Below are 24,030 nucleotides of genomic sequence, written 5' to 3' on the forward strand. Positions count from 1 at the left end.
TAGGTGCTTGTTTAACCAGTACTCCCAAAATCTTATACAGTCAGCTGAAGTGGAAGACAGTTAAAGGAAGGCAAGTGTCTTTGATGTCTTCAGGAAAAGGTTGTCTGCCTAAACTTAAGTAGGTAGGTAGGATTTCCAGAGCACTGGAGGATTCTGAGGGCCCTTTTTGTCAGTAAGAGATATTTAATAGGATTTGACTAAACGTATACTGTATGCTAACTGTATACTGTATTCCTGTGTAGTAAATGGAGAAAGTTAAACATTCTTCTAGCATAATTCTCTTGAAGGTATGCTAATGTTAACTGACCCATGCTACAGAGGCAATCACGCATCTCTTCATTTACTATGGTAGAAGGATTAGCTCGAATTAGATGTTTTGAACCCTGCTCATAGTATGAGCCTAATGATTTTTTTTGTTTGGTTTCTCATTTACCTCAAAATACCTTTTAAGATTAAAACAAAAAGGAAAGGAAAGAGAATATATTAACTTTGGAAAATGTGAAGCCCTTTGTCCAGTTTCAGGCACATTTCTCACTTTTCCTTGTGTTTTTTAATTCTCTGAAAAAGGATTAACAATGGAAGAAAATATGGAAGAAAATTCCTATTTCTTTGTGCTCTTGTTTCATTTAAAAATATTGAAAAAATTTAAAATGTCCAAGAACGCTGTGCTTGATTCTAGGTCTAGAATCAACATCTGTAAGTTGCTTAGCTGACTGTGTGTGCACAGCACCATGCATGGCTCATGTGTCTTTCATCACTTTAAGTAGATCCTTATTTAGATTACTGTATGGCTAAGCTGCTGCACTAATTTTTGAGCATATGCATTTACATGAATGAGATGATTTAGTCACTTGAAAAATGGAGAGCCCACTCTCAACTTCCATTTTCCTGCCAAGCTCTTCAGGGAGTCAAATCTGTACATTCTTAGCTTAATTCATCAGCACTAGTTCCATCCTTCCATACAATAACATAAAGACTGCTTTTTCAGTTTAAATGTTATTTCACAGTCTGGCAACTCTTACTGAGATGGGCTGAGTATGGATAACCTGAGTTAACTCTGTAATAAATGTACCCTGAGGTACAATAGACTGTCATTAGCTTGAGGTTTCATGTGTATGCAGAGGCTGTGTTGGTACTACTTTGAGAGTTAACTTTAGAGTGTTTCCCTGAACATTAGACAATACTTTCTTCAGAAAGCCAATAATGAGGAGTTCAGGAAGTGATTTTTGGGGCAGAAAAGTGCAAGAGGAAACCTGGCCATGCAGTGGATTTTGGTCATAGGAACAGGGCCTGAAACTGAGGGTGGCAAAAGTGTCTCCTTGAATAGATCTAGGTGTACCCAAGCTCTGGGAGTAGATGTATAATTAAAACAGGGCAATGAGTGATCTTCAGCACTATGTCTCTTGCTGTCCATGCTGCTTTTTGTTAGCCTGTTTTTTTTTCTTAGACTATCCCAACCAGGCTGCTATGGGAAGCATATGGTACCCATCACACTTAAGACCAAGTTTTGTTCCTATCTTTATTTGTTAGCATTAGAGATGTAGCATGGACTGCACTGGCTTTATTCCTCACTTGGACAACCAAGAGACTAGGAAAGTTCAGAATTACAGGAATATAGTTACAACTAAGAAGACCTAATGATATCTGAATTTGCTTTCTTTCTAGTTCGCTTTCTCCCATGACCTAGGACTCAGCACAGTGAGTTCTCATTATCAGAACAGGCTTCAGCATGCTCTCTGACATACATTAACACAGCTGAATTGCGTGTTTAAGAATCGAGATCCACAGTTCACCTGTTTATCTCATTGACAAGCTGGAAATATAAAACATTATGACCAAAAAAACCAAGTAACTTTATAAGTTCAGATTTTGTTGTGCATGGCATGGTTGGGTAGTCAAATAAGGTCAGGGAAACCAAATGTCGTAATATCTAATTTTCTGCATTGAAGGGAAGAGTCTAATATGGGAAAGTTTGTCCTTGTTTCTTATAGATAGTGCAGACAACATATACAAAACTCTTTATGACTTAAATATGCTAAATTGTTCACTGGAAGTAACTGTCTCATCAATGAATATATATAGCTTAAAAGGAAAGCAACACAAATGGCCTCCTGGTTTAGTCTGTCTATTGTAAGGGTCAAAAAATTGTAGCCCTTGTCTGGCTTTGTCCTTCTGTTTCCTTGAAGACAGACTGTAGTGCCATAGAGAGGATGTGAGGAAGGCCAGACATGTCTCTTGCTTTCCATGTTGCTCAGCTAATGCCCAGTGGTGAGGAGTCATGGTTCAGGATTCATAAGCAGGCAGCTATGGACCAGCATTGCTCTGTATCAATACTCATTGCTGTCTCTTCTTAAGTAGCATTAAATTATTATCCTTAAATAGTTTATCTAATATGGCCAAAAGCTTATTTATCACACATGCAGGGAGGAAAAAAGTATAATGAAGAATTTCTCAGAGGAAGAGTAATGGAGAAATTAAAACCTGAGGTGCAAGGGCAGAAAGTCTCTAAGAAATGTGCCTGATTCCCTCTCTCTGTATAGCTCTCCTTGAGGAGAGCTGAACTGTTTGTAAGCGAATCTTTCTCAGGTGGGCTGCGCTGCTGGCTTTGTTAGGAATAACATTATTAATTGTTTCTCAAAACATAGCTTCTGCATTTTGAAATTAAATAAAAAATCCATTTAATTCCACGAGGCTTTCTGTGTCATGACCTTTGTGCAGTGCTCAAGTTATACAGTAGGGAAAATGTGTCCCTTTCTTGCGTTACAGATTCATGAATTTTTAAACTCACAGTATGGGGCAGCTGCTGTCAAGTAACAATGGGAAACTTATATTATGTCCAGCAGTGCATAAGTCCCAAGAGAACAGACAGGAAACAGTAGGACCTGATATAAAAGCTGCATATCTCATGCTACAAAAAAAGAACCAAGAGAAGCTTCTCTTCCTTGCCCTACCTATTCCTTATCTCCACATTTATTTCTTTATTTTTTATGAATCTAGCTACTATGCACAATGGGAATGACAAAAAAAAACCACTTATATTAATTATATTTTATTTTTATAATATAATTTATAAATTATTTATAATAATTTATATTAATTTACAAAAATAATGTGAACATATCAGCTGATGTGATACAGTATGGGAGTGAGAAAGATTTCAAATTCAGAACCATAAAAGCTGGAATATCTTGGGTCAACAACATTGTTTCACCAGAATTTCTATTTCTACTTATACTAGTCATAAGTAGATAAAATCTCTCTAGTCACTGAAGTAGGCTGTGTCTGTATCCATATCAGTATTTTTCATGTTCCTTTTTCCATTTTTAAAATTCTTTCATTAATTTTTTTTTTCATTTTTCTTTTTTTATTTTTCTTATACCATCCTTCCCTCCTTCCCCCCCCCCCCCCCCCCCCCCAGTTTTATTCTTTTTTGTTTACCTTTTCATTTTCCTTCTCAGAAGAACAAAAAGCCTATACTGGCTTTGTCTACATAGGCAGATTTTGTTTCTCCAGTCTTCTTTCACAGAATCACAGAATGGCCAGGGTTGGAAGGGATCTCAAGGATCATGAATCCCCAGCACCCCTGCCACATGCAGGGCCAACAACCTCCTCATTTAATGCTAGACCAGGCTGCCCAGGGCCCCATCCAATCTGGCCTTGAACACCTCCAGTGACAGGGCATCCACAACCTCTCTGGGCAGCCTGTTCCAGTACCTCACCCTCTATCTGTAAAGAATTTCCCCCTGACATCCAACCTATATCTCCCCTCCCTCAATTTAAAACCATTTCCCCTCGTCCTACTGTTATCTACCCTTTCAAAGAGTTGATTCCCCTCCTGTTTGTAGGCTCCCTTTACATACTGAAAGGCTGCAATGAGGTCACCCTGCAGCCTTCTTTTCTTCAGGCTGAACAAGCCCAGCTCCCTCAGCTTGTCTTCATAGGGGAGGTGCTCCAGTCCCCTGATCATCTTTGTGGCCCTCCTCTGGACCCTCTCCAACAGCTCCCTGTCTTTCTTGTACTGGGGGCTCCAGACCTGGACACAGTACCTGAGATGGGGCCTCACAAGGGCAGAGTAGAGAGGGACAATCACCTCCCTGTCCCTGCTGGCTACCCTTCTTCTGATGGAGCCCGGGATACCATTTGCCTTCCAAGCCACAAGGGCACACTGCTGGCTCATATTAAGTTTTTCATCTATCAAGACCCCCAGGTCCTTCTCCACAGGGCTGCTCTCAAGGACCGCTCCTTCCAGTCTGTATGGATGCGTGGGATTCCTCCGGCCCAAGTGCAAAACTCTGCACTTTGCCGTGTTGAACCTCATCAGGTTCACCCGGGCCCACCTTTCTAGCCTCTCGAGGTCCCTCTGAATGGCATCCCTTCCTTCAACCATGTTAACCGCACCACTCAGCTTGGTGTCGTCAGCAAACTTGCTGAGGGTGCACTCGATTCTGTCATCGATGTCATTGATAAAGATGTTAAAGAGCACCAGTCCCAAGACTGGTGACATGTCAAAGGCCTTGCTCAAGTCCAGGTAAATGACATCGGTCACCTCTCCCTTGTCCACCGATGCCGTCACTCCATCATAAAAGGCCACCAGATTGGTCAAGCATGACCTTCCTCTGGTGAAGCTATGCTGGCTGTCATGGATCACACGCCCTTTCCTCATGTGATCAATTTCCTCATGTGATCAAGCATGTCATCCAGGATGATCTGTTCCATGATCTTCCCAGGTACAGAGGTGAGACTGTCTGGCCTGTAGTTCCTAGGGTCCTCCTTGCTCCCTTTCCTGTAAATGGGAGTGACTTGAACCTTCCTCCAGTCATCTAGGACCTCACCTGACAGCCACGACTTTTCAAATATGATGGAGGGTGGCTCGGCAACCACCTCAGCCAGCTCCTTCAGAACCTTGGGATGCACGTCATCCGGCCCCATAGACTTGTACACATTCAGTCTCATGAGGCGGTCCCGGACTTACTCTGTCCTCATAGCGGGTGGGGATTTACCTCCCCAGTCCCCATCTAGAGGTGTAGGGATGCAGGGTTCAGGGATGGGAGAAGTACTGGAATCCTGGCCACCAATGAAGACCGAGGCAAAGAACTCATTCAGTACCTCAGTCTTCTCTTCTTCCGTTGAAACCAGCTCTCCTTTTACATTTACCAAAGGAGGTACACTCGCTTTGGCCTGTCTCTTCTGGCCAGTGTACCTGTAGATAGTCTTCCTATTGTTTTTCACGTCCCTCACCAAGTTCAGTTCCGCCTGTGCCTTGGCTTTCCTAATCTCATGTCTGCAACTCTGGACAGCATCCCTGTATTCTTCCCAGGTGACACGCCCTTGTTTCCAGAGCTTCTATGCACCCTTCTTCGCCCTCAACACTCTCAGCAGGTCCTTACCGAGCCACGCTGGCTTCCTACCTCCTCTGCCCGCTTTCTTGTTCAGAGGGACAGAGAGTTCTTGTGCTCTCAGGAAGGCATCCTTGAAGAGTAACCAGCTCTCCTCAGCATTTTTGTTTTTAAACAGAGAGTCCCAGGGGATCTCGGCCAACAGTCCATTGAACAGCTTAAAGTTTGCTCTCCCAAAGTTCAGGGTCCTGACGCCACTCTTCACCAGGCCCACATCCCTCGAGATCACAAACTCGACCACAGCATGGTCACTGCAACTCAGGCTGCCTCCAACCGTAACACCATTAATGATTTCCTCCGCATTGGTGAGCAGCAGGTCCAGCAATGCTTCACCTCTGGTCGGTCTGTCCAACACCTGGACCAGAAAGTTATCATCAACACATTCCAGGAGCCTCCTGGACCTCCTGCAACTTGCTGTGTGGTCTATCCAGAAGATATCCAGATGGCTGAAGTCCCCCATCAGGACAAGAGCCCGTGAGCACGAAGCTTCCCTCATCTGAAGCAAGAAAGCCTCATCAACAGTCTCCCCTTGATCAGGTGGCCTGTAGTATACTCCCATCACCAGCTGGCCTTTGTTAGACCTGTCCCTAATTCTAACCCACAGGCTCTCAACCTGATCCTGACTGTTTCTCAGAGGGAGCTCCTCACAGTCTATCCACTCTTTGACATAGAGGGCAACTTCCCCACCCTTCCTACCTAGCCTATCTCTTCTAAAGAGCCGATAGCCCTCAGTGGTGGTATTCCAGTTACGGCAATCATCCCACCATGTTTCCGTGATAGCAACAAGGTCGTAACTTTCTAAGCGCATCACAGTTTCCAACTCATCCTGCCTGTTTCCCAGGCTGCGTGCGTTGGTACAAAGGCACTTCAGCTCGGCTTTCCGTCTCACTGCCTTTATAGATGATCTAGGTTCCCCTAGAACAGCAGCATCCCCAACACCCCCCTGCTCCAGTCCATCCCTTTGTACTTCACTGTCATCACCCATCAGGTTCGGTATGAGCCCTGGAATGACCCGCTCAACCCCGGTGTCCCTGATTTTGCTCCCTTCCCCCTTCATACCTAATTTCAAGACCTGTCAATGAGTCCTGCTAGTTCCTCAGCTAAGATCCTCCTCCCCCTCAGAGACAGACTACTTCCATTTGCTGCCATCATGCCAGGTGCTGAGTAAGTTTCCCCATGGTCAAAAAAACCAAAATTCCTGGATTTGCACCATTTTTCATTTTATCTGTATTATTATTATAGCACTTCTTTATCCTTCCGCATCATATTATCCCTTTAATATTCTGGCACGATGCAAATTTGCACAAAACATTTGTGTTTTTACTGTTTCCTTCTACTAACAAGAAGATAGGACATCACTATAAACAACTAAGATACCGTTGTGTTTGGGGATCATCTGGAGGCTACCTAATGTTACTGGAAGGAAAATAAAGAAAATGAAAGCCTAGATGTTAACTTATTTTAAAGTTTTACAGAACTGACACAGGTATTTGTTTCCTCTAGCTTGCCTTCAAAGACAAAAAATAAAAAAATAACTAGCTACTTCTGAGAAGGGTTTGTCCTTGTCAGTATGATAAGAAAAAGGGAACATATTTATACTTAGTAATGAATGTGTATACATAGCACTACTTTCAGCAGATTGCATCCTCAGTTTCACTTCTTCCTTCATGAGATGAAGGAAGATGAGAATTTCTGACATGAGAAGCCTCACGACCTGCCTCTCTTCCTCCTGGACCTACTCCGCACTCTATCAGCATGCTGAAAAAGAACAAAACTGTTTGCCATCAGATTCCTCACTACGGAATTCCTGCCTGCTGATGGACTCTCCTGGGCCTGCTACCTGAGTCCTGCTGCTTTCTCCCAGACTTATACTGCATCTTCTTCCTGCTACCTGCTTGCTGCCCAAGGCCAGCCACGCTGCTGCTGCTCTTCCCCTGCACTTTTGCCTCGGACCTTTGAAATGGCATGCAACCGGACCACTGCTGGATCCTGGTGGTGACTATCCCAGCTTTACGTGATTCTTGCTTATTTCCTATCTTTTCTATTGCCCTCCTTCCCTTCCCCATCGCCCTAATTCATAATAATCGCCATCTTTCCCTTCCCCATCTCCCTGATTAGGATTTATAATAAACTGGTCAGACCAACATTTGAACCGTTGTTTCTTAATCTCACACCGGGTATACAGATATCAAAGAACCTCCTCTCCCTCCTATAAATTGGAGCGAGACAATACTAAACATGAATCTTTAATCTCCACAGTACCAAGAGCAATAGGAGCACTGTCTGATTTACTGAAAACCTTGATTGTCAACCTGTCTAGATCAGTTTTACCATGAAATACAGTATTTCTAAAATGATATGAGTGACTAGAGACATGCTGTCAGGTTTGGAATTGAGATCAGGATGCAGTAGGGAATGTAGAAGAACTCCAGCTTATAGCTTTTTTCTCAAAGTGAACTTTTTGTTCTGGGCTGCTGTGGTTTTGTGATTTTTTGTTGTCAGTATTGTCATGGTTTTGTGATTTTTCCAGTATTCCACATCATAACATCAAGTGGGGCACTGGGAGTTTAACTGTTAATGCTCAAGTTCTGGGTACCTGCTCAGAAGAGAAGAACTACATTCCCCAGGGGACTTTGCGGTCACAGAGAGTCTCGAGATATAACTCCTGGCAAGGTCATCTGATGTGCTCTTTTTCGCCTGCTTTTTTTTTTGTCGGCTCTCCTCCCGTCTCCCTGCTGCTCAACTGGACTGCACATCTCACCTCAGCATTGTGGTGAGGCCTATCCACCTTTCAGATATTCTCTCTCTCATTATATTTATTAGCTTCAAATTTAATTATATTGTATTATAGTGTGTTATCTTGCATTCCGATAATGTATTTAGTAAATTAGTTTGTTTCTCCTCAGATAATTGCTGCTGCTTTTAATTATTTTGGAGTCCCCTGTTCCCTTTTCCAGAGGTGCGGATTTTGCAAAATCCCTCCGCCCTGCTAGTCACAGAACCGGGCCAAACCAGCCCATAAACCGTTGACAAGTATTCCCCATCAGAACATCATGTGGACCAGTGGGAGTTAACAAGTTAATGTTCTGGCTCTGTTTACTGCCTTTTGTGGACTCTTTGAGTATCCTGATGGGAGGGGAGGGGATGGCATCCCCAGAGGACCTGGTGGGAAGAGGAAGTGGGGTGGAGCTCCAGACAGGGCCCAAGCGTCTGCCTCTCTCCGTCTGGCCCTGGCTCAGCTGTCTCAGTTCGCTGCAGAGAAAAGCACGTGCTTTCCTTCGCACTATTGTGGTTTTACTCGCATTTTGGATACTCTTGTCTCTCTCGTTTTATTTGATTTAGTTAAATTCAGTAAATTACCCTTCCTCCTCAGATCGTTGCCATTGTGTTTTCGTTAAAACTATCTGTTAGCTCTCTGTCCTTCCCCCTCTCCTGGAGTGCACGTGGCAAACCATTAGTACCGTTAGTACCCGGGACCTGTGCCCCTGTCACAGACTTATATCTAAGGATAACCCCATGACATGGGCAAATATTAAAAAAAAAAAAATAATAATAATAATAAAATCTGATGTAAAGATAAAATTCATTTCACCTTCATCAAAGCTGGATGTGTTCAAGGCAGGGAAGATGCAGACAGGCTGCAGATGCAGCTTAGATTCCCTCAGAACAGGGGACCAAGAAGAGGAATCTCAGTGGAAACCCTTCTGTCGTGGTTTTATGATTTTTGGTTATCAGTGTTCTACATCATAACATCATGTAGTGCACTGGAAGTTAAAGAATGCTCCAGGTCCAGGTAACTGTCCCAGAAGAGAAGAACTACTACATTTCCCAGAGGACAGTGCATTCAGAGAGGAGATAAAGCCCCTGGCAAAGTCACAGGACCAGGCTCTCCTCCCTTCTTCTACTAGTATGGATGGCACGTCTCGCCTCAGCATTAGAGTAACACCTTCGGTTTTTGGACACTCTCTCTCATTTTATTTATTATCCAATTCTCATTATTATATTGTATTATAGTGTGGTATCTTGCATTCTCATATCTTACTTAGTAAATTAGTTTGTTTCTTCTCAGATCGTTGTTGCTGTTTTGTTTTAGGCCCATCTTTCTATTATTTTCCCTTATCCCTTCTCCGGGCATGGATCTGTGGGTCTCTGTGCCCTGCCAGTCATGGAACTGGGCCAAATTAACCCACAAACTGTTGACACCTTCTGTGTGTTTAACTGTTTTAACACTAGTGTTAGTTCCATCAGCTCCATTTTGCCAAGTGTGTGATGTGTCGTGGCCATGAATATGTGTGTGTAATATCCGAGCAGTCTATCTTCTTGTCCTCCTCTGGCTTGCCTCCACCCTCCTTTCCCACTCCATCTCCTGCTGAGCTCCTTCCGATTTGGCAGGGCATCCGTAGGTCTCTCACTGCTCCAGCCTCAGCAGATCCAAAGTGTTACAGTTGGAAAGGGATTTTAGTTGGCCTTCAGCTATGCAGTTAAATTTCTCAGGATGTGGCTACTAAAAAGAAAGCACCCTGGAAAGTTTGAGAAGTCAAATCTGACAACATGCCTGGGTATATCACCATCTGTAGCATGTGTTAGACTGGAGTAACATACAGTCAATTCTGTCACCTTGTTTTCCACTCTTTTTTGAGATCTCATGGAAAACGTTGTAGTCCTACTTGTGAACATGAGTTTCAGTGTTATACATTGTGAAACTGTTATCAGTTTTCTGTCTTTTCTGCTTATTTACATGTCTAAGACTGACCCTGACTTTGCAACCCTTTCCTGCAAACTCTGGAGAAAAGGAAAAGGAAGATTAATAAAGCAGAACCCAAAACTTAATGTATTAGAGGTAAAGAGATGTAGAACATCTTTCTGAAAACAAATAATTACTCGTTTGTTATTAACATTATCCTGTTGAGGTACTGGACTAGTTTTTTGATGCAAGTAGAAATGTGCTTAAATCCACAATTTTTTTTATTCTGTCTCTGTTGAGTACGCCATAATTTACAGATGTAGTGTTCTTTTGTTCTTTTGTGGCTGAACCATCACATAACCATCCTCACTGACTTGCCTCAAGTTATTTGGTTTTATAGCAAACTAAGTACTCGAAAACCTGATTGGAACATCTTGGAGTCTTCATAAGTTAATCACTTCTAAGAGCTTTGTTTTCTGACAATGTCATCTAAAGGACCAATATTTAACAAGCAATTAAAACAGAACTGAGGGGGTTTTGTTTTTGGCCATAGCACCACGGGAATAATTTCATGTCTTCAGTCAAGTAATTTGGATTCATGGTCTGAGGCAGAAAACGATAGCAGCTTATTAGAAGCAGAGCATTATTTATCCTTCTAATAATCTTCGAGGCTTTAGGTTTCTAGTTTTCTTAGTAAGATACTAATTCTTATGTCAGTGTTGATAAAACAAATACAAGCGACTCACACACACGCAATCCTTGTCTTGTTCCTTCTTAGCCTATGTTTCACAAAGGTCTTTGTGAGTATTTATGCTCATGTTAAATAACTACATGGTTTTGGAAGTTCACCTAATACTGAACAGTTTCCAATGTTGGCTTCAAATTTTTCCTAATGGGAAAAATAAACTTAAAAAAAAAACACAACACATTTACTTATTTTCTTTTCATTGGAAAGGTCAGCCATCTAATGATGCAAATCCTTTGGGAAACCTATCTTATTCCAGAAATATTTCTACTGTCATTATAAATGCTGATGGAATCTGTGTAAATCATAAAACATTTCTGTAAATGGGAAATGTGTATTTCATTACAACATTCTCCCTCTTTTTTTTTTTTTTTTTTTTGCATAACAATATTGATGTTGAAGAGAAGTCTTGTGAAGGGTATTTGATTCAGCTCATCAAGCTTCTAGTTTCTCTGAAAAATCCCAGATATAACAGTGCAATCCCAGCTTTGATCCATTAGCTGTTAGAGAAGTTCTTATTTCGGATTGCAGGATGATCTCTGTTATTTATATTCCTGAATGGTTGGCTGTGGTGAACAAAAGCGAGGGATTTTGTAATGACCAGAGTAGCTAAAGCCAAACTTTTCCTTAACTGGCCCAGAAGAGTACTGTGTAGAAAAAGAGCTGATATTGCAGAAGGACATGATAAATGAAACTTTGGAGCATTACACTGTGTACATAAACAGTTCTGAGGAATGTTGACCTGAGACCCCTACCTGCATCACACTTGGCTCTATTAGGTTTTTGTTATTCCTCTTTCTTATTTTTCACTTTTACGTCATAGCAGTATGTAATTTAGACAAACCTTACTGGCATACTATAACAGTTATTAAAATTTAGAGGTTTTGCATTAGAAATTTTTAGAAGTTTCTAGACTATAAAAATAACTTTGGAAAGGCTTGGTGTTCAAAAGCCTCTGCATAGACATCGTGTTAAAAGTATAATCGAAAAATAATATACTGTGTTTGGAAATGAATAAATACCACTTGTTTATGTAACAACACTCTAGTCACCCTCTGTGTACTCTGACTTTCCTGCCAATGTGGTGTCTCAGTAAGATTTTACTTGTGCATTTACTGCACTGCTTTTTTATAAAATATTTATATTTACCCCTATAACTTCATTCCTCTTTCAGGATAAAGAACAGTGTTATTAAAGATGTACAGGTTAGGTCAGTGCTGAATTATTCACAAGCAGTCATGTAAGCAAATAGCTTGGTCTTTCCAGTAGACTTGTGGAGGTGTTCTCTCTTCATCTGTACCTTTTCAGATGCATTCAGAGGAGTTAACAGAAACTGTGAAAAAGTTGTGGGGAACTGTTTTGAAGGTCCTTGGCCACCTCTTGCTTCTGCCAAAAGGATATTGGCAGGAAGATGGGGTTGAGAGGAGCACTGCCAGAACTTGGATGCTTTGAGAAGATTAGAGCACTTAGCCTTTACTCTTAAAATATCTATGGAGTGTGGAAAAGAAAAGAAATCAGAAGGCAGCCCAGCAATACAAAATTGCCATATGTCTAGATAAATCCAAATGAGTTGTGCTTGTGAAGTTGTTCTTTTTTTTTTTTTTTTTTTAGGCTGTAAAGAGTTGGGGACAACTTATGAGTGTCATGCCTGTGCCACTAGAAGGCTGCCAGCTCTGTTTTGGTTCGATGGTTTTTCATCTTTTGTATTGTCTTTCCATGTTGGCCTGATTGTTCATGTCATGGCGGCACAGACAACAGACAAATGGATGTGATTCCTGGATCACTGAAGCATAACTGCTCTAAGCAACAAGCTAGCTCCTGTTACATTCATTACAATAGGCAGTAGGTTGCTTAAGCAGCAAAGGCACCTACCTAGTCTGAAAAGTTATTTGCCATGGCATGTGCAAATACATTCTGAGTTCTTGTTCCCAGGTGATTTATAAGACAGAGGAGGTACTCTGTGGGACTATGCTGCAGGGATTCAGGCAGTGCTAGACAAAACTTAGGTTCCATAGGCTTACTAGAGCTACACAAAGTCTAGATTCTCAGTAAGTGATTGAGAGTTGATTACATGTTTAGGTCCTGTTCCTTGATCTAGTGAAAGCCTCCACATCCTCATGCACAGTCAGCATTTAAATTATTTTGGGCTTGATTTCAGTTTTCTTTTTATATGGAAAGGAGAAATTGAGAAATTCCTTGCAATTATTTTGAGTCAGAGTCTCTGAAAGTCTCTGTAATCTGGCTTAAAATTGCATATATTTCTAGATTCTTTAAAATATTGTTCTGTAGTTTGTATGGGTGTAGTTACATGCATATTCTCTTTAGGAGAAAAGCAAATTTGAACTGTGCCCTCAGGCAAATAAAACATCTGTAATGAGGCTGCTGAAATTTTCATAAACAATTTAAATTGCATATTTACAAGGAGTATATTCATTTTAAGAGCAAGGAGGGGTTAGTACTGAGTTATGTGTGGAAGTATCTGTTAATCAAAATAGTCAGAGATGATCTCAAAACAAAATACTTTTCCAAACTTGCCAAAAAAAGCCCAGTGGAACATTAAATCAGCAGACCTGTTTGAACCTTTGTATTTCAGTGATGTGTTGATCGTTAATCATTTTGTCCCATTCTGAACTGAACACTCATTCAGAAGAGTAGAATGCAGAAATCACCAATGTTTATGTTTAGAAAGGCGTATTTCCAAAGTGTGACAGGACTGTCATTCAGCTCCATCCTAACCAATTGCCTCTAATTCTTCACTCGCAGAATTAAATCTGCACTTTCCAACTTCATTCAAGAGTCTCTTCCTCCTTTTTAAAAAATAGAATGCTTCTGCTTCTAACACTTGTGGATAGCCTTTAACAGTATGAACTGAATATAAATTCATACAGTCTTGTTTTCCTATGTTAACATAGTTCTTGACTGAGAAATGCTGAATGCAACTGAAATACCAATGCATTGACTCTTGCAGAAATATGTAGCCAATGTATGTCTCCTATAGTACAAACATGTATCTGACATGTTGGTTGCCTGCAAATCTCAGCTTGAATGCACTCAGCTTTCAAGGCCTTCATCTTCCTGCTCTCCACTCTGTCCCACATTCTGTGGTTGCACAGGAAAAAATAGGGATGTGATTGTTGCATTTCAATTTTAATTCTTTACTCTGCTCATATAAGACTCTAGCCCAACTCAGGGAAGGCAGTTCTATGCTCCTTGATTGCTAACATTTCAGTTATAATGTAATGAGTGCACTCACCCCATTATGTGATGATGATGGGATATGTTACATGAATAAAGTCAAGAGGCTTTGGCTAGCTAACGTCCAGGTAATTTCTAAATGATATTCTACAAGTGGGCTTTAACAAATTCAAGAATTTCAGCACTCTTGTTGCCCAGGCTCCCAGCATTTGGCTCTCCCTCAGAGGTACATGCAGGATGCTGTGAACATAGGCTGCAAACCATGAGGTGATGGGTCTGGCAGGTCTCCTCCAGTTCTGCCAGTACCCACAGAATGAAAGGAATGCCTCTCTGAAGGAGCTCCATGGGGATCTTTCTGATCACCTTCAATGATTAGTCCTGCACATCTGGCAACAGTCAGAGATGGAAAAATAATAATAATAATAATAAGACATTCACCACTGTTAATGGTCTATTTTTGCCACATGCGTAACAGGACTAGAAAGCAATACAACACTTTTACTAACTGGTATATCTTGACCCCCTTATATTTTTTTTTCTTAGAGCTGACCCTTAACTGGCTGGATAAAACCTTTTCCATTAGTTTTCTGAACATTTATTGTGAATAATCTTTCAGTGTTTTAGTACTAGCATGTTATTTCTACCCTGGTGCAGAAATCTAAGAAGGATTAGTGGAAATCTTTTAGCTGAATCCATCTTTTTTCTTTTTTTTTCAAACAAAACCCACAGCTAGATAAGGACTGTGTCTTCCTAGGATACTGTTTTCTTCTACTGTACAGTTTCAGAGTTAATAGCTCCATCACCAAGTTGAATTGGAAGGCTAATACCTACTTCTGGACAAACATGGTCTCTACATGGGAAAGATATTGTCTCTTCCCCTTTTCATTGCTTCATCCAGTTGGAAATTAAACAAGTGTACATAAAGATCAAATTATGCTAACATTAAATCATAAAAAGAATACTAGTGTTCACTGCTGCCTCCACAACACATGCCAGTGAAAATATCCTAAGTCTATAAATCTTATTATTTTTGTTTCTAGATCAATATGATTATGCCATACTAGTGCTTACATCCTTTGCTTTCATTCATTTTGTTAGCAAATTCAGGTTGCTTCGTGTCTCTGACCTTTCCTCTTCATTATTTTTCAGTTCACCAATCTTTGTGTTATCTGCTAATTTGATCGGCAATGATTTTTGATTTTTTTTCTCCTTTTTTTTTTTTTTTTTTACTGTTAGGTTCTTGAAAAGTACAAGCCATGATCTGTGCAGGCATCCATCAGCAACACTCTCACATTGTACTGAGTCCCTGTTTACAATTATATTTCTAAACCTATCAGTTAGCCAGTTCTTAATTCACTCAATGTTGTGTCTGCTATATTGATTTTACATCATTCAAGTTTCCTAATCAAAATATTGTCTGGTACCGAATCAAATGCCTTACAGGAATCTAAGTATATTACATTATCATGATTACTTTTATCAATCAGTTTAGTAACCTCATCAAAAAAGATAGGAAATGTTCTCTGACAAAGTCTATTTTCCATAAATCCAGGGTGATTGGCATTAATTGCATTATTCTCCTTTAATGCTGTATTAATCAAGTTCTCTCCCTTTTCCTGTTTCATTTTACCATGGACTGCAGAGCTGCTGACAGCCTTATTGTGAACTCAGGACTCCTTAATCCTTTTAAAATATTGCCACAGCATAATTTTTCCTTTCAGCCATCTGAAACATTCCATCTGAAGTATTCCAAGACTTAGTAAAAATTGGCCTTAGCATACAGGTAGATATGGGGAAAAGAGCACATAAAACATCGTTTTAATTCTTTTTTTTTTTTTTTTTCCTGAAAGAGATATCAGCACTTCAGCACTATTACCATTACTATTATTATGGCCCTAAGTGTGCTGTGTCTAGCATGGAGTCACATCAGAAGAGATGATATAAGGAGACCTTGTTTTCTCAGAGGGAATCACTTCTCTGGCAGCCTGCCCATGTCTCCTGGCCAGTGGGGTGAAATCCAGATGAAGTCATATGTCTGCTTTTGCAGCACTCCCTGCAGCTATCCAAAGATCACAGTTGTTACTGGGATTGCCTATAAAGAATAAAGAGACTTAGAATAACAGCAGGAGATTTGCTTTAGAAATCACAAAATTTGCAGAGAATTTGCACAAGGTTTATTCCATCTTTCAAGCTGCTTTACAAGAGTTTTGATTCAAGCTGAGTAGATTGATTAACATACTGAGTTAAATAAAATTAAGTGGCTGAAAAGTTCACCAGGCCGTTGGACTCAGCATGAGCTATGATTTCTTTTGGGGCAGAAGAATCAGTTTTTCTGATTCCAATCCCTGGATGCTATCAAGGCCAGGCTGGAATGTGGCTCTGGGCAGCCTGATATGGTTGGCGACCCTGCGCATAGCAAGAGGGTTGAAACTAGACGATCATTGTGGTCCTTTTCAATCCAGGCCATTCTACAATTCAGTCTGAACACCCTGAAATATCTGCAGTGAAACAGAAAATAAAGCGGGTTGCCTTAAAGCAAAGTTTAATTTATTTATTTATTTATTTATTTTTTTCTTGCTGAAGCTCTTTTTCTGACACTCCTTTCTGCAAGAAATTGAGTGAGTGGGAGCTGCAGTGCCTGGGAGCGCTGCACAGGCTGCTTATGAATGGCAGCCCCAGCCACTGACGCATGAACAGCAGACTGCCAGGCTGCCCAAGGCCCCTGAGCTCCAATGTGGACGAGCAAGTTCACAGGGCTTGGGCTTTCCTAGATTAAAAGTTACACAACGAGGAGAAGAATACGACATGTTGAAGTGCTAGTGGGCAAATAAGTGACAGCTGCTCTGTCACACTGCTCAAGGGTCTGTGTGGAAGAACTAGACTGCTGAGGTGGCATCAATATGAGAGATGTTGTGCAAAGGGAGCTAAATAGAATGTTTTCCATTTCCCTAGATTTCATTTTTCTCATTGAGATATCCTCCATTGCCACCCCATATTTTCTAAGAGATTGGGACTTCTATAGAGTACACCTCGGAATGTATTTATATAGATTTTTGTAGGTGAAGGCAGGCAAATTCAGCACATGCCCCAGGAAACAGAAGACCAAATCACCTCTGAATTGGAAGCCATTGACTACTAGTTAGGCTGCTGCTGGTCTTGAGTCAATAAACTTTGCAGAGTTGCACTTCTGTCTTGCTTGTTGGACCTCTATCATTCACAATAGAGTGGTTTATAAGATACATTTAGCTTAAAAGCGATGGCAGCCATTATAAAGAATCAAGTTGAATACTCTCTGCAGTGTTTTAATCAGATGAATTTGAACTAGTTAACTTCTTAATGAAGAAATATTACCTTCAAATTGCTAGGCTATTTCATTTTGTTACTGTAAGAGTGCAAACAATAATAAAAAGCCTTTTGATTTAGCTTGGTTTTACACAGAAAGCTTTGATCCTGAAATAGTTTTTATTTATTGAATAGAAGATGTGCACAGCAAATTTCAAATGCTCCAGAATGATTTTCTGTGCATGCTTTTATAAGGCTACACTTTCAAGATTCATAGGGAACATCTTCTGCCAAACCCACAAAATTTGCTCCTATTTTCCAAGCAGTCAACTTGAAATATACTGTTACTGTACTGAAATTCCTGTGATCTTAGCAATAGTAGACTGTAAGGGTGGAGTAGAAAAACAAGCTGGAGAAAAAGGTGTGTCTAAAAGAACTGGGTAGGGTGTGATGCCAAAATGCAAGCATTACCTATTTTTCAAGGCTTACTTGGAAATTCACAAAAACCCTGTGGCTTCAACCCACACTGAGTCTAAAAATGTTAGAGAGAACCATGATTGCTTCATATGTCTTCCATCAAGACACAAAACAGCAGTGTGAGAGAAAATTCACAGTGAGGACTTCCCATGGATTACTTTTTATGTGGTCTTTACCATTTGGTGAAAAACCTAAGGTGAAAGCGAGATGTGTAATGCTCTGGCTGTGCAACCCCTGAATAGGGACAATCAGTCATCACAGCAAAGTTTGTGCAGAAAAGTAATGCTAAAAAAGCAGATCTGGAAATTCAGCTACACATTTAGAGAAATGTGCAAAAACTGACCAGCATGTTCTCATAAAAGAAATAAAAAGCTTTCCGAAGTGTTGGCTATGATTTTATACTGTTTGTGTAATTGCAGTAGATGAAAGGAAAACCTAAGAAATACACACACTGCCATTTCATATAACTATACCTTAGTACTATGTAATAGTGTAGATGAATTGGGGTCAAATTCAGAATTTTCCTTCTGGTTATTTTAGCAGAAATAGTTTTAGTTATTATTATTTCATAGCTAGGCTTTTTGGACTGAATGGGTATCTGAAACTGCAAAGACAGTGCAAAGTCTTGAGGATGATGTTGCTTGTTGTGGAACATATAATTGCCTCTCATTGCAGGCATCTTCCATAAAGGTAAATGTTGCCATCCCACTAGTAACTTGTCTAGAGAGGACTTCTACTGGAGATGAATGCTTTCTCTTGGGGAAAGCTTTTTCTGCAGTACAGTGCCAATATCTACAGGTTTTTTTTCTGGGCTGAGAATCAAGTATTGGAAGAGGCGAAACTGAGGAATCCACCACAGCATTATCCATTAGTCATTTCCCTCGTGGAAATGGTGGAAAGTTAAGTGGAAAATGAAATCTGTGATTCAAGCCGGTGCTCTGCTTTTTTGGTACTTTTGTTCTCCATGTTGGTCTCCAAATACCTGCCTGCAGTTTACTTGGTTATTAGGTAAAAGAAGAGGTTTGGGATAAATATATAAATATAAAAATCATATTCTCAGTATCAAATGTGTTCTCTTGAAAAAGTTTTGCAATTTTTAATTCTTCTTTACTGTGTAACTTTCTTCCTCAAATATATGCTATACTGTATTATCCAAACTCTGGTGACAAACAGAAAGCAGATCTGTGCATGCCTGAACTCTTCTCCCTAACCTGAATAATGTTTGCCATTTGAAAAACCCTTAGTAAGCAATATACATGTGAGAACAGCCATGGAATTACTCATACAAATCAACTGATGAAAACTCTTTTACTTCCAATTCATATAACAAGAGCTTGGTAACGTGTTTCTTCTTTGTTTCTTAGGATAGCCTTATTGAGAGGAAAAGATAACCTGCTTGAAAGCATTCAGGGCTTGGAGGCAAATAGATAATGATCTGGAAATATTTTCTCATATCTTAATACCTTTATTTTGAAAATTTTCTGTGAAATGACACTTTCCAGAAGAGATACTAGTTGGCATTTGCTTTTCATGGAATAAAATGACGCATTAAGGCATGATGCAAGAATGAGGCTGCAAAACTAGAATAAATAGTGATAAGGATCCACCATTATAGTATTAATTGCTTCAAATGGTATGAACCAACAGGGTGGATTGACATTTTGGTTAGTACCTTCTAAAGTGGAGGGAAATTATAGCACAAAATACTATAACAATGTCTGAATCTCTTGGGAAAGCTGTACAAAGGGATTAAAAATAATTATGTATCTAAAAACTTTTTTTAATTAATAAAATGCAGAACATACAAACCAAAGTTAATTTTCTTTCTTTTTATTCTGCAAATTCCCCTCTTTGCTCTCTTCTTTTTCATCCTCCTGCCTCATACCTAAAAAGAATGGAAATTCTTAGTTCAATCCATTATAAGAAGATTGCATATAGATTAAGAAACAGAGGACTTATCAAGGATTCAAATTTGCAGAAGACTGCAGATTCATTTAAGGGCACTTGGAAACCTTTTATAGATTATATATATAAAACAGATGTTACATCTTAGAAATCTTGTAATTCATTGTTACTTGACTATGGGGTGGAATAAAGACTACATTGTGTAGTACTGTGAACTAAGACTTTTCACACAGTACAGTTATTCTGCTTTCTTTCCTTTTCTCTTTTGGGATGCATGTTCTCAATCAAAGAACATAGTACCTCTTGTGACAAACAATTATTGTTTTCACAAAGAGAACAGTTGTTCAAAAGCCATCGAGAACACTAAAGAACAGGAGTAAGAACACGATGGGTAAGTGTTCTAGAAAACATCTTATTAGGAAACAGAAATAATGATAGAAACCATGTTAACTGTCCTTTAGGAAGAATCCATCATTTGGTTAATATGAAACAGAATTGAAGTTTGTGCCTTTTCTGTACTGGAGTGAGTAGGGATCTTGCTAGGCCCTCACTTAAATCAGATGAAAAATGACCTGTTTGTCAGAATTACTTCTATGAAACTCAAACTTTCTGAGGATGCCATCCGAATTCATATACACGGGGTCTGGGATAGGTTGTCTCCAGAAAATCTTCAATCCATACCAATTCTCTTGTTATCTATTTTGTGGGATTTTCTCTGGTATTTCGTGCTGGGACTGCTGCGCCAGGAATGTGAATTCCCTTATGGGTTCTCAGTTTAAACCCAGAGCCTTCGTTAAGAAGCCTGTTCTATTGTAATGACCATTTGTCCTTCAAAGGCCTTGATACTCCTTCACTTCTGTTAAGATGGTTTATATATCCCAGGGAGTTGGAAGAGATCTTCAGACTTCAGACACTGAAGAATATGTCTTGGAATGATAGGTTTAAAACAAAATTAGCTTATTGCATAGATGCAGGGAATAAAAGGCAAGCAGTTCTTTGCCTTCTTTTGATCTATCCTTATACTTGCACTTCCTGCCACTTGGTCTTCTCTATCAGGTTCTTTATCATTTCTGCTTTTTAACCTAGTTATGACTGTTATTTGGCAGCTTGCCTTTTTTGGAGTAATGTCATTTATTCCTTATATTTGATGATGTATGTTTAAGTATGTTAAACATTTAATTTGGAGGATCTGATTTTTATCTATGGCTTTTATCAGCTGATTGCTTGTTGCTGGTGGCTCACTGTCAGTAGCTAATTCTAATTCTAATTTTTGCTCTAATGGATGGTCTGCAGGGCTGCAGGCATGCAGGATGGGTTCGTTTAGCAGAAAAGAAGCCTTTGCTAAAACTAGGGCTGATGAGATCCAGAGGCCTTCTTCAGTGTTTGTTTGAGATTTGCATGACCTGCTGAATGAGAGGGTCATTAAAACAGTTCCTTTTCTCAGTAGGAAACCCTCTGTTACAGATACAGAAACATTAAATAGATATAATTTGAGATACTCTCTGAATTAGAAAGAAAGCTGAAGAATTAGTCTTAAAACTATTGTTTAATACTACTCAAATATGAAAGACTTTATTCACAACAGCTTTTTGCCCATTAACTGAGACAAATATATCTGTATTTCAAAATTAGTATTCTCAGCCTATATAAGAAGTTATTGAGAAGTGTCTACAGAAAGTTAACTCTCCCTTTTATTTTCACACAGGTATGTGAGTGGTGCTGTAAATTTCTTCATTAACACTTGTCATTGAATACACAACCTAGCTGAACTGGATCCCAAATCCAGCCAGTGCATCTGCTTTTGTAGTGATTTACAGGGCTAAGTATGACAGCAGTTTGACATAGAAGTTCATGTGTCAGACTGAAAAATGCTGAAGAAGGGTGGGAAAAATAGATTATTCAACTGCCTTTGACATGCCAAATCAGGCTAGACTTGTCCTGGGGACCTAGAAGCTGACAGTGTCCTTCTTTATGGTCTGTGTTGGCTGGTGTCCGCTCTTTGGGCCTTCTAGATGTCTGTCAGTTCTCCAAAACAAGAATGAACAAGGGCAGATCTTGAAATATTTTCTGAGCCTGAAGAACGATTCTTCTTCTCAGCTCATGCTGCAAGACTGCTGCTCTGCTCTCCTTTTCTTTGTGTCAGTGCCTACACCACCTGCTTGTACAACTACTTCAGTACCGCAGTCATTCTGGTTTGGGTATCCGTAGCACAGTATATCAGGTCTATTTCAGGTAAGTTGCTGAAAAGAGCTTGACATTGTAATGCATGCCATCTTAACTCAAAGAAAATCTGTGCACTGGCAGCGGTCCTTAAACGTGTTGTAACAGAGGATTTGTGTCAACCCGTTACCCAGTGTACCAAGACAAAAAATTTTTGCAGTAATTGTAGCAATATAAAAAGTGTAGTTTTGTATGGAAAGGCACTTCAAAACAAGCAGCACTACACTGACATTTTTGATGGGAGTAAGAGTGTAGTTTTTAATATTTTAATCCCTGAAAAACTAGACTTTTCTGAAAAATTTTTTGTACTGCTGTTTTCAAAGGAGGTGAGTTTGAGGATGAAAATTAGTCTCGTCTGAGTCAAGCTTATTCCAGAAAAACACAGATTTCTACCTGGGCAATTGAAACTGTTAAGTAGCATCTGCTGGGAATTGCTCTGGTACTGCCATGCTAAAAATGATTGCACTGCTATATTTACAGCCTGACTCTGCTCCTGGACTACACAATTTCTGTCTTATCTCATGAAATAAAGACTGATGGCTGTAGAATTCTTTGTTTCAGGGAAAGGGGGACAGTGGTGAAGAGGATGGGAGATTTTTACAGCAGTATATGACTATCAACAAAAGCAGCTGTCTTTGTACTGTTTGTTTAAAAAATCTTTAAGGTGTTGGGGATCAGCTAAAATTATTCCCAGCTGAAAGATGCACATTGCCCATTAGGTGTACTCTGGTTTTCCCAAAGTGTGAAGAAATAGAGCTTACAAGGACTACCAGGAGCAGCAGGCTTGGCTCTTTCATGGCCCAGCGAAGGGTTAATGGTTTCTTTGTTTGGATTGCTTGAAAATAAAGCTAATTTAAAGGACTGCCTGTCAAAGAGTCTGCTGGCAGTTTATTTGTCTGGGTTGGTGAACACGGAGCCCATGAGATCCTAGACTAATTTATGTATCTGTTCATTAAAAACAACAACTTAACCTTTACCTGCAAGCTCACCAATACAGAGCACTGAGTTAGTATTTATGGCAAGACAGTCAGTACTGCAGTTAGTTTCATATAGTCTAAGCCAGCTTCAGTTTCTGTATGCATTCAAGCTGTAAATCTCTGCACTTGTTTTAGGAGCATAACTTCAACACAGCTGTGTCTGTCTCTGAAAGGACTGTTGCAGTGTCCTGCCTGTGTTTTAATAACAGAGCAGAGATGCTTGCTTCTTATTCAACAATGCAGGTTCACGTGGGTTCTCTTTTCTCCACTTGTATGGTTATGATCATTCATGAGATCAGCACCGATGAAAAATAATCAGCTTTGAGTACTCACTTCTTCTAGAATTCACATTCCGATTTCTGTGGATTTGTTTTTTTATTTGTATGTTGTTTATTTTTGTTGTTCATTTTGCTTTGTTTGTTTTACTTTGTAATTGTGTCTGATCCTCTAAAGTAACATCATTCTTCATATCTTCTTTACATTTAAAATGGTAAAATTATAAAAAATAGTGACTCAGCTTTTCCTCAGCCCAACCCTCCTTCTCATATGAGTTTTACTGGAATGGATGATGACATTGGCAAGACTTTTGGTGGGGTTGGTAACTCAGGCATCTAGTATTTGAATTCTAGATGTCACTCTCTTTCAGCATTACACATTTTTGTACTAAAACTTCCTGCAAAGTAAAACTATAACATTCTATTAGATCTGTAAAACTGTAAATTTGAATTTGAACTGGATCCCGCAAGAAGCTGTGCTCAGAAAAATGGCCTTATTTTTGCTTGCGGACCTTACAGATGAGGTTCAGATTGTTTAGATATAGCTTAGTTTATAGCTTATAGTTTAGATATAGAACAGATGTTTGTTCTATAGCTCATGGCCTTGGCCAGAAGATGGTTCATTTCCCCCTAAGGTAAGAGCCCAGAAGTGTAAGATATCAATCCAGTGTTTAAAAAGGGAGATTGTATGATTACCTCAAGAAACATAAATGTTAACAAAAAGCTTAATTTTAGCTTCTCAGTGAGTCCTTGATTGCTTGCATAGTGAGTCACAGACTGGTAGGTATTACAAGTTTTGAAAAACCTGCCAGAAAGTCAGACAGGTACAGATTTATGTATCTAACTCTACGTTTCAGCTTCAAAAATCTCGTTC

General features: G+C 39.8%; 1 protein-coding gene and 1 long non-coding RNA gene across 4 annotated transcripts in view; one reads left to right on the forward strand and one right to left on the reverse strand.

The window, feature by feature from the left end:
• Positions 1-8,133: 8,133 nt before the first annotated feature.
• Positions 8,134-24,030, forward strand: part of LOC149920176 (uncharacterized) — a 30,101-nt gene continuing 14,204 nt past the window's right edge. The window contains exon 1 of the long non-coding RNA XR_016461492.1: positions 8,134-8,169. This is a non-coding gene — a long non-coding RNA (uncharacterized LOC149920176). The remainder of the gene's footprint in view (positions 8,170-24,030) is intronic.
• LOC149920177 (uncharacterized) overlaps positions 15,281-24,030 on the reverse strand; it is a 57,801-nt gene continuing 49,051 nt past the window's right edge. The window contains exons 2-3 of one of the 3 annotated variants that reach the window (XM_090130748.1): positions 19,589-19,664; positions 15,281-16,112 (exon numbers count right to left, since the gene is read on the reverse strand). In XM_090130748.1, coding sequence (XP_089986874.1) covers positions 19,594-19,664 — 71 coding nt within the window. In that variant the 3' untranslated portion in view covers positions 15,281-16,112; positions 19,589-19,593. The other 2 variants (XM_090130755.1, XM_090130764.1) reach the window with 2 other exon arrangements.

Source organism: Phasianus colchicus, chromosome 1 (assembly GCF_987193195.1).
Source record: "Phasianus colchicus chromosome 1, bPhaCol1.hap1.1, whole genome shotgun sequence".
In the NCBI taxonomy this organism is placed as follows: Eukaryota; Metazoa; Chordata; class Aves; order Galliformes; family Phasianidae; genus Phasianus; species Phasianus colchicus.